General features: G+C 30.6%; 1 protein-coding gene across 1 annotated transcript; it reads right to left on the bottom strand.

The window, feature by feature from the left end:
• Nucleotides 1-2,638: 2,638 nt before the first annotated feature.
• LOC139495974 (uncharacterized) lies at nucleotides 2,639-13,523 on the bottom strand. Its single transcript, XM_071284401.1, has 5 exons — nucleotides 13,269-13,523; nucleotides 10,617-10,853; nucleotides 9,657-9,901; nucleotides 8,736-8,889; nucleotides 2,639-4,629 (listed from the first exon to the last, which is right to left on the bottom strand). Exons 2-5 carry the CDS (start codon nucleotides 10,831-10,833, stop codon nucleotides 2,783-2,785), a joined length of 2,463 nt encoding a protein of 820 aa, XP_071140502.1. The 5' UTR covers nucleotides 10,834-10,853; nucleotides 13,269-13,523; the 3' UTR covers nucleotides 2,639-2,782.
• Between the last annotated feature and the right edge of the window lie 1,029 nt (nucleotides 13,524-14,552).

The raw sequence follows: 14,552 nt of genomic DNA, 5'->3' as shown, positions 1-14,552 counted from the left end.
AGTTTAAACCCAAAATGAAACCAAAACATTTAAGAGACGAATTGGTCCAGAACAGTAATAGTAAACAGCATGGCTGTAATGACTACTGATAGTTACCTTCGAGGAAAGTATGAATTCTGGACAATGTATTAAATGTGAATTCAGTATATAATTAATAACAAAATGACTTAACAAATGGTACTTTCTTGAAATAAGATTTGCAATTTAACCAACACAATCTTACCTTTAACTATTAATAACCGGTTTAGAAAAGGAGTAAAGTTATTGTGTACATAAACACAGGTGAAAGTTTTCATGTAAACAATAGTAATTATATAAAATGTAAATATGCTTAAACTTAAAAGGGAGCTAATAAATAACTCTTAATTCCAATATTGCCACAGTTTACTATATACATGTATATGGTATGAGGTTCCTCATTGTCGAAGGTTGTATGATCATACGATTGTTTATATCCACGTTTTAGAACTCTGGTGGATAGTTGTGTCAATTGACCATTGAATTTTATCGTTACCGTGCAAAAAAAAAATGATAAGACCTGATGTAATAGGCAATACTAGGAAAAAGTTGCTAAAATAAAAGTATACTCTAGAATCACTATAGTCTGCGCGTGCATGAGCGCAAGGTACATTAATCGATTGTTTGTTTGAGTTATGATTATTTTATTAGACAAACATATGTCGTTTTAATATGGGACCACAACAAGTACCACTTTAAAAAAAAAAAAAAACAATTGTCTGTTGAAATATCATTTAACCAAATTGAACCAATATTTTATCAGCTTCAACACTGAAGGTGAACATCATCGCTTACCCTCAGATTATATGCATGTACGAGTCAGGAACCTCTAGCCTGTATAAGTCTGGTGTATTTTAGGTTCATTTTTATTGTTTGAAGTTAAGTCCATCGTCTACTTATTCATAACTCTTTCTAAATAATATCAAATAATATCGGAATAATTATGGCAAACAGGCAAGCAACAGTTACCATTTGGAAACATCTAACAAGTTATTATTATTGTTTTGGGTCCAGCTGTTGATCTCTTCAGAGCGACTTACTTGCTGCGTTGAAGACCTATTGGTGACCTTATACGATTTTTGTTCCGGTTGTTGTCTCTTTAACAAATGCATTGCTGCATTTCTCTATTCAATGCTCTTAGGCAAAGTTGACCTTAGACAAAAGTTTAAGTTAGTGTTAGTTTTTTTCTTCTTCTTCATTTGTTTCCTTTTTCCAGAAAATATATTTATTCATTTATTCACTGAGTATGCTGAGTATCTTTTGCAAGCCTTATTTTCATATATTTTTAGTGACTTATAAGCTTCAAGGATATTTACATGCCTCATTTTATATGAAGAATTTGATGATTAATTGCCTACACACTTGAATATTCTATACTTTTAGTGATGCTCACTGCGGGTATATATTTGTGTGTAGTCTTAAAGACCGTATTTTCCACTATATTATATGATTTTAGACGCAGTTGCAATACTTTATTTTTACTTTGTACAAGCAATATATAGAAATATTTATAGTCTGTTCCTGTAGCTCGATCTTTTTCATATCTTTTAAATGAACAAAATATGTTTAGAAACAAACTTTTTTATATTGTATAAGGTGGCCTTTGGTAATATAACTTTTTATGAGGTAGTCTTGTTCATTCTTGTATTTCGAATTTTTGGTTTGAGTGGTCGTCATCAAGATTAATATATATAAGTCAAAGTTATATTTAATTTATTTATTTTTTAATTCATGATTGTATATTTCTGTAAAAGTCAAAGTAACAGTTATTTTTAATTATTATTTTTTTTTTAATTCATTTCAATCATATTCTTTTATTGACTATTTTACTGAGAGGGTTTTAATAAAACAAGATTACTTCGTTTTATTCTTCGCAATCTGTTTGTATAACCTCTTTAAAATATATTCTTTTATCACATATCATTTATTTATTTTTTACGTCATACTTAATTTTGTCATATCTATTTTTAAAAGATATGTTTTTTGGTTTGTTTTTTTGGGTTTTTCTTTTTACTACTTATGTTAATATTTTTTTTATGATGTGTAATATCCGGATAATTTTAAACATTTTTAACATTTTATTATGTTTTTATTTTGTATTTGTTAAATAGATATATATTTGTATATATAGTGTCTCATAAGCCTTTCTAGGCTGGGTATTTGTCTTATTTTATTATTGTGCAATGTATATTATATAAACTGTATAAACAATCTGTAGACAAGTATGTGACACTTTAATAAAATAAATTATTATTATTATATATATATATAAACGCTCTGGACATGAAAATTAAATTTTTTAATTTCATTTCCTGGCACACAGTTAAGTCAACAAGGGTGACATTATTTCAGGGAGAAGCGTATATCTACTGGCATTATTTATAACAGACTTAACTATTCCGTTAATTTAAATCACAGATTAATAAGAAACTATGGTTCAGATTTGATGAGACAATGTTTACCTAAGTTGCATGAATATGGTTTTTGTTGCCCGTTCGTGGTCATATAGATATTCATGAGTAAAGGTGTTATGGATCCTTATTTTTCATTGCTGATGAAAACAAACTCAAACAGTCTCACCAAATATACACAATTCTTAAGGTTATTTTAATTTAATACATTATTCGTTAAATATGACTTTTTATTTTTATTTAATTTAGACCAATATGATTCCAATAACTTGAACACTAGTGTATGTTGTAACACACATGCTTTGAATATAAATACATATAGACAGCGTATCTACACTTTATGACATGGACAACTAATCTAATGGAATATCAACATGATAAGATGATGGAACTTTTATATCAACAACATATTTTGCGCCGTATCTTTTAAGTAGATTAAACATATCGATGTCATTGTTTAATGATGCTAAATTTAGTAAAAGAGATCCGGGAGCCATGCCTCTAATCACTGGTCGAAAAAACTCAGGGACAGTTTCTATATTTACGATATCAATATGAGTTGGCAAACATGCACCATTTTTAAGCAACAGTTCTACAATAGACTTGTGCTTAAATATACATGCAATCAGTAGTGGCGAAATTTCTGCTTTTTCGGAAAAGTCTATAATTTGTTTTGCTTTTGAAGGTGGTTGATATTGGATATATCTATCAAGTGCATATATGAAGTGTCCCCAGTTAGCTGTTTTATTGACATCTGCTTTGTTGTCAATTAACACTTTAACCGTATGGATATCCCCATGTACACAGGCAGCATGGAGGGCGGAAAAACCAACTACACCATAGAAATTAACATCGACGTATGCTGCTAGCATCTGAACCATATCAGCCCAAGCTCTATTACTGGCAATTTGAATAGGTAACAAAGGTAAAGTGCCGTCGGTCTTAGCAGCATATTTTGTGTTCAAAATTTGCGCTATTCGCGTGTTGTCCCCTGAATTTTCACTTTTGATAAATTGTATAAATTTCTGTCTGAATTGCCAGTTATTCATGCCGTGGTAATTAAAAGCTTTGAATATCTGTCGTTCTTTCATTACATCTAGCATTCTTTGAAAGAATAGATTTTCATTCACATGACTAACCGGAATAAGTATGTCAGAAACACACAAATCAATGGAAGTAAAATGTGCATGACTAAATAACAAATCACTATTCAAATGTTGAATAATAGTTTGTTGTGAAACACGTGCAGAAAATTTCAATAGCATATAAAAGATACGGTTGTTTATAGGCAAGAACATAGCCCCGCCCTTTCTTATATATGTACCTGTGAGATTCTCAAGACACCTGTAAAAGGTATCTTTCTTTATGTCAAGGTATTCTGTCAAAAAATTTAATTTAACTTCCTGCCTGCCAATGATTTCTTTTTTAAAATTATCAATCTGGCTTACTTTTCCATTCAGTAAAACAAATATTAGAATGGTTTTGTAGGAATGCTCGTCATGTTTATTTAAAGAGTCGAGAAATTCTTCATGAATGCGCCTTCTGTTACAGAAAAAGTAATAAACGCCTAACTTCAAACTCAGTGTGCTTCTATAAGTATTATACATAGCACACAACAGAGGGAAGTGTTCAGCTATGTCTTCATCAGAAAGGGCTAATATTGAGTCTATCTCTGATTGTTCTAAAGATTGAATATGCATATTTAGCAGATCCCGCTTTTGTACTTTTGTTAACGGAAATTTGTTCATGTATATGGGGTCCTTAAATATGTTATTTTGACATTTTGAATTAGCATCATTAAAGATATGGAGTGCACTAGAGGCAATAACTTTAGTTCGACCAAGACTTAAAATACTTTTTAGAAATTTTGCATAGTCCTGCCAGGATTCCAACTTGGTTGTCATCAAATATCTTTCACCAAATACGTCATCTACAATAAAGATTTGTTTTTTCTCTTTCTCGTACCACAATTTGATTTCCATTGGGTTTCGACATGGAATTATGACATATCCTTCTTCATCTCGCAACCTCAATGCTACGTGTTGAATAAGGGATGATTTTCCTTGTCCAAAAGAACCTATGACGGGTACACAATTGCAATTTCCAATCTGAAGAGCATGCACTATTGCATCGACAGCGTCTGTTTTCACAAATGTGTGGTTATCCTCCTCCCATATTCCTATTTCTAATATATGCGAATCTGTAAAAAAAAACATTTCTTTTCTAATAATATCTTTTGAAAGTTAACACGAGTAATTTGCAAGTTTTGACACATGATTTTCTTAATCTTTAATAAACTCTTACCCAACGAAAATGTCGATATAATGGGATGTATCATTTTAAATTCATAAAATGAGTTTGATATCAGGTAAACATTGTTTAGCGTGTAGAACTACACAATTATATGTAGTGATTTAAGACAATGAATTCAACTGTTGAGAAAAATCGTATCACATTAATAGAAAAAGCGTACAAACATATTTCAAATATGGAAATTTAAAGACTAAGCATGTTGAGTGTGGTCCATAATTTAGTTTGACAACTTCGGAAATACTACGGAATGACCTTTCAAACTGAACCAAATTACTCCTTTATATAGAATTCATCTTTGTGTAACATTGATTTCAGCCCCCTCTAAATATTTCATGCATAATGTATAAAAAATCAATCCGGAAAGTGTATTAAAATTTATTTCAAGTTATACGAAAGATATTTAATACTGTCTCAGTTCCTGCACTGTTATACACTAAGTACCATATAGTTATACATCCCATCATTGTGTTATTGTGATAAGGTAAACGTGTCTATTTGTTTGTTTGTGTGCTGTGTTTTTTATGCTTAATTGTGTTTCTTTGTCACTTCTTTGTTCTTTTTTTAATAATAACTATGATTACAACATAATGTCGACGGCTGTACCCCTATTTTGACGTTTTTGCCTTTTATGTCTGCTTGTTTTGCGTAAACATTGTTTTATATAATGGAATTTTATGCGATTGTTAATACGTTAAAGGCTTAGCTAGCTCTAACAACAGGTTTAATCTATCATTTTCTACATTTTTTTATTTCACTTTTTGTAAACAAGGAAAAAAACCAGGACAATACTTGTTTCATCTGGTCTAATAGGATAGAAAGACTTGACCAATTCTAATGAAACTTGGCATGACCTACGCCGAGGAAATTATATCACAGTTCGCTACCTTTTAAGGCTGTGCAATATATATCTTAGACATTATGACCATTATAATACTTAACTTTAGATATTAATTTTGTACGTTTAAATCTAACTTTTTTCATTATCAAGAGTTGAACATTGAATGCCTTAATACAATAATAATTCTGTATCAAAAGCAAGTTGAAGGTTCATGACAACGTGTCAAAGTCAGAATTATGATAGCCTGTGCCTGTTAATAGAGATTTTGGGTCAATACATAACCACGTATATATATTGATATTCTTTCGTTTGGTGTGTTTGACTTTTTTTAATTGCTATTTGATTACGAATTTGTCGTTTGAATTTTCAATCAAAGTTGGTTTTTTTTTTCGAGTTGTTATGTTATTTATTACACATGAGATTGGCTCAAGTTTATACTAATATGTCATTATACAAGAAGTCTGAATATTGTGTTGCACTTCTCAAAGGACAACTTGCATTGAATCTTATTCGAATTGCTCAAAGTGTATATAATATTGCAAAGTTTTAGTGGAACACTTATAATCGACGTCAACTTTTATGCTGTTATCTTTGTACATGCATCACACAGGCCTTTCATTAAATGTTTTACTATAAAGATATGTACAAATTCCATATATCGCTTTGTTTCTGTCACTCACGAGGTTTTAAGTCATGAAATTTCAAATTTGAACTTGAATTTCTAGGTTATACTATAAAACAAGACAACTCTTCATTTTATCTAAATCTTCAAAATAAATTACATATACTGCTATTGCATGCGTGTGTTCCCGTACAATAATGTGCTGATATTTTTACGTAATCAGTTACGTTACCTACGAGACCTTTCGTAAAAATTTGCGTGATGAATAAAATTAACAAACATTACAGGTCAATTGAACAGTATGTGGGTTATTCAAAGTTTCCTTTTCTATAGAAGACTTTTTGTCTGTACTCTTTTAATACTTTGTTCGATATGCGAATGTACTGATGATATGGAAGTCTTTTAGCTTGTATTAATGTGTTTTCGTAGGTTGTATAAATTGTCTTTTTAGTTACCCACCCGAGCTGTCTTCTCGATATGTTTTGTTGAAACAATCACGATTGTCTCTTTTAAGAGAATAAACAAAAATGATATAGTTCGCGTTAAAATGATTTAAGTTTTCATGTTTTGACCGTTGATTATCTTGCGGATACGTCTTTGCCCGTTTGAAATAAGTTTGAAAATCAACTTTGATGTGTTTGATATCGATGTGCACAATTAATTTTAGTTTAGTATTTGATGAATATTATTTAGCATTTTGACTTGTTGTTCAAAGTCCATTTATATATTTATATATTCAAATATACATGTATTTGTAATTTTGATTATTGGCCTTCTCTTGGTGTTCCTTGATCATGACAATTTTCCTTCATACTGATTTTGTATCAGTACTTTTACTTATTTAAAAAAAAAGATATAACAAGCAATTGTAATATGACGTGCTTCTTTCGCTTTGTGAATAAAACCTGCTCTAAATTCAATAAAATGTGTTTGCACATGCGTATATTGACTACTGCAGAATAATGAATTTTATCAAAGTGGCATGCATTTAATATATTTCGTTAACTTAAAACATTTAAATAATGCACATGTTGTTACTAATTCATTTATCATGACTATAATGTGTTGCAATTCGAAATTGAATTATTTGACCTAGATACGACAACCGTTCACGCTGGCTGTTCAAAACTCCTCCCTCTGAAAATCACGCTGCCAGTTGTTTGCATTGCTGGCCCGAGAACACAGTTATTTCGTAGTGTATTTCGTTTAGACAATAAATTCAAATTAAAAAAATCGCACCTGCTTTTTCACAAAAAGATTTTTACAGTGTAATGTACTACCAGTGAGACAAATAACATCAAAATTATAGAATCTTTTACCAGCTCTAACACAAAGTATTGACAATTCTGTGTTAAGAGGGTGTAAAAAATCAGTTTGACAGCTTCAGACGTTATAAAATTTGACCTTTTTTAACTGGAGCAAATCACTATTTATCATAAAGATTCAGCTTTCAATTTTTTTTAACATGTAATTACATCCCCCTACTTAATATTTCATGCATTTAATATCAAGAAATAAATTGGGAAAGTGTATTAAATAAAACATACAAGTTATACACTGTTTACGCTAGGGACTATATTCGTAGACAACATGTTATTTTAGACCTCATTATCTGTCGGGCAAACATAATCACGAATGTAATGCCTGCCCATGTTAAAACTACAATTAAGTATCGCTTGCATCAGTTATTTCTTGAGTAAAAGAAGCAGAATGAATAAGTGTTATTCTTAAAAAAAAAAAAAAAAAAAAAAAAAAAAGCTCTACATTAATCAGCAACCAAATGTTTTAGTGTATTTGTGTATATGAATTAAATGTCAGTGTGGATATATTATTTCACTGATTAAGTAGCTAATTTTGTCCTCTTTGTGTAGGAGGGGATAAGAGATTTTGGAACAATAGTTTAAATTTCCAAAAACAATTACTGTTGATTTATCTATTTTCGTGGGTACCAATTCCGTGGATTGAGGAAAACTGAAATATTCGTGGATATTCAAATTCGTGGTTTTGGAAAGTTTGTTTACATTCATTTAGATTTTATTTCATTGAACATTAAAATTCGTGGTTCCCCTGTTCCCATTAAACCACAAAAATTGGTGTAAAACGAATATTAATGAATCCAAAGTATGGTCATTATATAAAAAAAGAGTGCTGTCAACTTCTGAGTATTTAATGGCTCTCTACATACATTTATAACATTTTTTTTCTTTATACAAAATTAACTCGCTGTGTAAATGTACTGACTTTACCGAACAGTGATATTGCACATATCTTAAGAAATTAAAAAAAAATCTGTACATAATTGATAATTAAATGCATATACCCAAGACAATACAACTAATGAAAGATGAAAAGAGGTAGAGATGTATCATTGCAAATTAAAATTTAATTCCTCGCCTCTTCAATAATCCATAACAGGAGAACATAATGCAGAATAATCATTTGATAATAGAAAAAAGTGTAATTTGAAAATGCATAATGAACAAACAACTGTTACAACACCTTGCGTATTCTTTTATCTATTTTCTATGCATACCTCTTCCAGGAATTTGCAGCTCGTTAAAATATTCAATCATATCAGCCTTTAAACTTTTAATTTCTTCCCGCACTTCACTGATGTTATCTAATCTCATTGTTTCAAGTTGAATGCATCTTTGATCAAGACGTGCTCCACTTAGTCTAGATATTGCCTTGAAAAAAAAAATATTACATTTACAATCAACATTTTATTTATAATGTCATCCCAAACGAAAGACAGGTAACATATTGCTCTCATATTTTTCTATATTTGATTTGATTTTCTATTGTGTTATCATGTCACCCGTAAGACAATTTCGGGAGACGTTTATTTCATTGTTTTTGTCGATACTACAATTTTAATTAATGTTATTATTATCATGTCACTCTCAGCAAAGTCGGATGACATATTCTTATTGTTCGATCCATTTTTGATTATTATTTTACTTCACATTTTTGTGTCCAATAGCAGACATTTTTCATTCTGCGAAATCTTTAAAACGAATGACATCACCCTGAAAACGAGTTGATGAGGGTGTCACCCGTTATTTTCAGCAATAAAAGATCTAAATATGTCACCCTAACGGAGGTCGGATGACATATTGTTATTGTTCCTTTCTTTTTTTAATATTTTTCATAATTATCATTCTTCTATACTTTCTGTCCAAACTATTTCTCGGAATAGATTCTACCCCAATATAAAAAAGAAAATTAGAAATTCATAAACCAATGAATTCATGTACAATCGTTGAGCACATTGTTCTGTCCACACAAGGCAATTGATATAATCTATTTAAAGATGGAAAAATTCATTGGTACAGCATATATATCTTCAAATAAACTAAATTAACTTAAATATAACGTTCATTTTTTGTTCAAAGTAGAGAGAGACATGAATAGTATGCAATACTTATATTCCACTGAGACAATTTTATCTTACCTCTTTAATGTTTTTCCAGTGAGACTTGAAGGAAGCAGTATCTAACACATCATCCCCAGAATGTGCCATTTCATTCCTAAGAAATTTAATCCTTACCAAATCGTCCCCTTTTTTTATGTCTTTAGGGTCTGGTAGGCTCTCCCAATCTTTGTTTGTTGGATAAACTACATGTCCAATTGTTCTAACAAAATTTCGTATCAAACCAATCAATAAAGTAATGTCAAACTCCTTAGATGTTACTTTACCTACAAATACCACGTACGATCTCATTAAAATACCTTAAGATACATAGGACATGATATAAATTATGAACACTATAAAAAATCTGAATAATAAAGCTTCGCATCGAAATCGTAACTTGGTATAAACTTTATTTGGTTACGTAAATGAATGCGTATAATTTCGTGTTCTTTATCTAAGTGTAAAAAGAAATACAAACAATTGTGAAGAGATCTTTCGAAATTAGCCGATTTTTATACATGTTAATGAAACATCTAATATGTTGTGAAATAAAAGACACAAGTTTGAGCTTTCTAAAAAGCTATGGACTGCTTCTCTCTGTCCTAATTTTAGGTAATATGTGTGCGTGTGTTTGCTGAATTAGTATTGAACATGTGTTTTTTTAGATATAAAATTAATATACTTTAAGAGTGTGCTTTATAAACGCATGTTTTTCAGTAAAAAAAATAAATAGATTGAAGTGTGCCTAGATTGTCAGAAGTTATAAAATACAGATAATGCATATTTGTAAACATTGTATAAGAACATTGTTAAGCAAAGCAAATCGTGAAAATTACAGAGTGACAAAGCAAAAAAACTCGTATTAATAAACAAAAAGCTCTGCGCCGTGATGCAAAGCAATACCTCTTTGTTGATATATTCGATAATGAATTAACCAGTGAATCACAGCAATCTCTGTTGCTTAGTAAACTATTAAAAATTAATTTGTTAGTTCCTTACCAACTGCCGGAAACATCAAGTCAAGCTGCTTCCCTGTAAGTCTCCAGCTTTTAGCATTTCGTCTGATATTACTCTCTTCCCTGCGCAATATAATATCTAATGTATTGTTAGGAAAAAAACTGTCAAAAAATATTCTAACTGCTTCCGTACCGGGACCATTCACCAGCTTAAAAAATCTGAGGAAATTATCCTCTTCCTCATTAATTGACGATGTCATGCTGGTATCAAAGATTCAATCTGCAATAACAGAACATGTGTAAAGAAGTAATAGTAATGTTAGCACATGAAACAAAAGAATCGTTTACTTGTACTATTTAGTTTTCGTGCTTTCTGAATATCTAAAAATCTAACAAATTTGCAGGGAAATCACGTTGCATTTTGGTTGCTTTTTCACCATATGTCCTGTTTCACCATATGTTCTGTTAGGATATTGGTCCTTAATGCTTTGCAACTTCGTACTTTATTTGGCCTTTTGAACTTTTTTGGATTCGAGCGTCACTGATGAGTCTTTTGTAGACGACACGCGCGTCTGGCGTATATACAAAATATGGTCCTGGTATCTATGATGAGTTTATTTACAACCACTGGGTCGATGCCACTGGTGGTGGTGATTTATTTTCCCGAGGGTAATACCAGCCTATTAGTCAGCAGTTTTTGTGCTGACACGAATTATCATTGATATGGTTATATTTATAAATTCACTGCCCTTCAACTTCGTACTTTATTTGACCTTTTGAACTCTTTTGGATTCGAGCGTCACTGATGAGTCTTTTGAAGACGAAACGCGCGTCTGGCGTATATACAAAATTTGGTCCTGGTATCTATGATGAGTTTATTGGTTTATTGTCGTTGATTTATACGTGAATAACACACTTATTTGCGATTTGATGTTTCATAGTGTGAACCTACACGTGACAATTGTACTGCACCTTTTCGCATTTTATATACTTTAGCTCATTTAAAGAAATCAATTTACATCTTTAGAAGAAGTAACATGCATACAAGAGGGTAACCCAAGATAATAAATAAAACAAACACAAACAAGGCCATGACCTATTTAATCCGGTCATACAACTTTGTTTTAAAATTGAACGACTAAATCAATATGTTAATTATGATTTAAATAATGACACATGTGAAAATTAATAAAATTTGTATAAATCACATAAAAAAATGTGGAAAAAATGAAATGCATGTTATTAAATGAGTTATGTTGTTTACTCACTTAGTTTTTTCTTTATTTTTATTGCAAATAATTATAAGATTTTTGCCTCATGTATATACAGTTTTTTGTCCATGTTCTGGACCATAGAAACATTTGGACTGTATGCGTACCCTCAAACGGTCCGTTCATACGCGTATGGTCGGGCCATTTGAGTAATATACTTGTATAGTTAATTATTAACAGACCGGACCGTATTTGCTCTTTAACTTTGCACTTGTTTGGCGTTATTTATATTTGTGTTCTGATCGTAATTGATAAGTCGTATGGTGACAAAACGCGTGTCTAGTGCATTAAATTATAACCCCGGTACCTTTAATATTTAATTAGCCAAAATATGTACTTAATAAATAATTAAAATGTCTTTTGAAGGAACACTCAGGTCATTATCAAAACAAAAAATGAAACACAATTTACTTTCTGAATTATTCAACCTTTAACATATTATCTAAAACGTAAATAAAACCACATTTGTTAGATGCAAGGATTTCGTAGCACTAATGCATGATCCTTAATTTATTGTAACTAAATTAAAGTCAAAATCTCACTCAGTATCTTTGTTTCGTCGATGTTGTATTAATTGAGAAATATTTGTCATGATGTCGTTAAGTTGCTTTTTAACAAATGTCAACATGGTCAACATGTAATATCAAGATGAAATATTTAAAAAAAACGGTAATTGCATTTATGACTCATTGAAGTGTTAACACTTACATACAAAAAATATATTAAAAACTACAAAATAAAGTTTATTAGAAAGGTATTTATTAAAAATGTCATCTTCATACCAGTAAATTTACGCATATTAAACTCAACCCTTTAACTTTATACTGTAAGGCAAAGAGTGACATATATAAATATATCTAAAATGCGTTTTGTATTTCATGAAAACTGATTTCTTTCCCTTCGTTATAATACAGTATTTAATGAAATTCAAAATCACCTGATATGGGCCCATTATATCTTTAAATACACATATTTGTAAGGATCAAAGAAAACTAATGTATAGAGAAAACGGTCATAGCTTTAAACAACTTTTTGATCATACTTAATGCATGTCTAACAAAAAACAACAATGTTCAGACAAAGTGTACATATGCATTTTACATAAGATATATAGGTAGCTTGATTCGTACTTGTGACATCATATAAAGGGTACTATAATGAAAAATCCGGTATTATTTATATTAAATTTTACTTACTTATTTACAGTTTTTAGTACTTACTTGAAATCATAATGCTACAAACATGACAAACTACAAACGCATGTTAATTGTATTAGTACTAATCACGACCAGGTAGAAATTGCTCGCATTGATCTGCGATAATTCAGAATGGTAACTGCCTTATTTACATCATATAACATGAAAAGGTCTAACATACAAGATAAGATTTCATCACTGTTCTATCAAAATCGATCATTTACTTACATTATTTTTGTACTATGTATCCGTATTATTTTAAGCTAATATCGAATGACATATACTCCCAGATTTCCGTTTGAATAATATACCTGATGTTGTTGTCAAAAACGCAAAGGAAGATACTTTCTTCTTGAAATTTCCGTTTAGTTCACTTTGGATTACAAATGTGTCTAATTTTTTTTATTGGATAACAACACATAGATGTCAATATAAATAAACCAGGGTTTATAACCATCGGAACTTTAATTACTTAAATATAACAAACGTTTCTATGTGACGTAGTTAAAATTTATAAAGGACATTTAAAGAATGCCAAGGGCTCACAAAGGGTAACAAATATTGTTTTAGTATCCGTGACGAATATAGTTTTAATTCAAAAGTATGGGAATGACACCGCAAATATTCAATTAATGAAATAACAAAAGTTACACATGTTACAGCAATGCTACAGCAATGTATAGCAACACTACAAAATGTGCAGAGTCTGAAAAGACCATTCTTTCATTGTTGTGAGAAAATTGTTTTTAAAGATTTTTCTATTTTAAGAAATGTGTGTCTGTTTGCTGGCTATTACTAGTTGTTCCATTAATAAAACTTCCGCCTTCTTCTCTATTCACTTACATATTATCGTCCATTGTCGTCCATTGTCGTCCATTTGAATTATTTATTTATACGGATTTATTCATTTACACACGATAACACTTAATTTACACACAATTTGAAAGGTTGAAGCTAAAAACAAGTGGAATTACACTGTAATTAATATGTTTAGTAAGACATAATTTGTTCAGAATTTTATGTACTTTTGTTCGACAGTATGTTTTTTTTAATTTTTTAGACATGGCGTTTTTGACTTATGAGTTAGACTAAGCCTCTGGTACTTTCACGCCTCTTTCATCCTTTTTCGCATGCAACCGGATGTGAAGCCCTATGATTTGGTGGTATTATAAAAACCCCGTTCTAGTAGTATTTTGTTGAATTACGATTAGGACATAACAGGCAACAATCTTCGTCAATTTTTATGTCACAGAACATTATAAGTGAGCATGTGATTTAGAAGTAGTTTTTCTGACATTGCTGGGCCGTAAAATTCGAATTTCATTTTGAGCGTTAGCGAGGGATAAAATTTACGAAGATCACGGTCGAGGCCATGTGTAAATTTCCAACCATCTATGGCTTCCATGAATTATTTCGATTCTAATAGGACAAATACGGTCATTAAAATACTGAAGCGACGGTTGGTTTGGTGTGTGTGTGGCTGATCTTTTTTACTCCCTCTTAGATAAAGCT

This window comes from Mytilus edulis, chromosome 11, assembly GCF_963676685.1.
Source record: "Mytilus edulis chromosome 11, xbMytEdul2.2, whole genome shotgun sequence".
In the NCBI taxonomy this organism is placed as follows: Eukaryota; Metazoa; Mollusca; class Bivalvia; order Mytilida; family Mytilidae; genus Mytilus; species Mytilus edulis.
The sequence above is the reverse complement of the archived record's forward strand: the minus strand, read 5'-3'. Positions and strand labels throughout refer to the sequence as shown.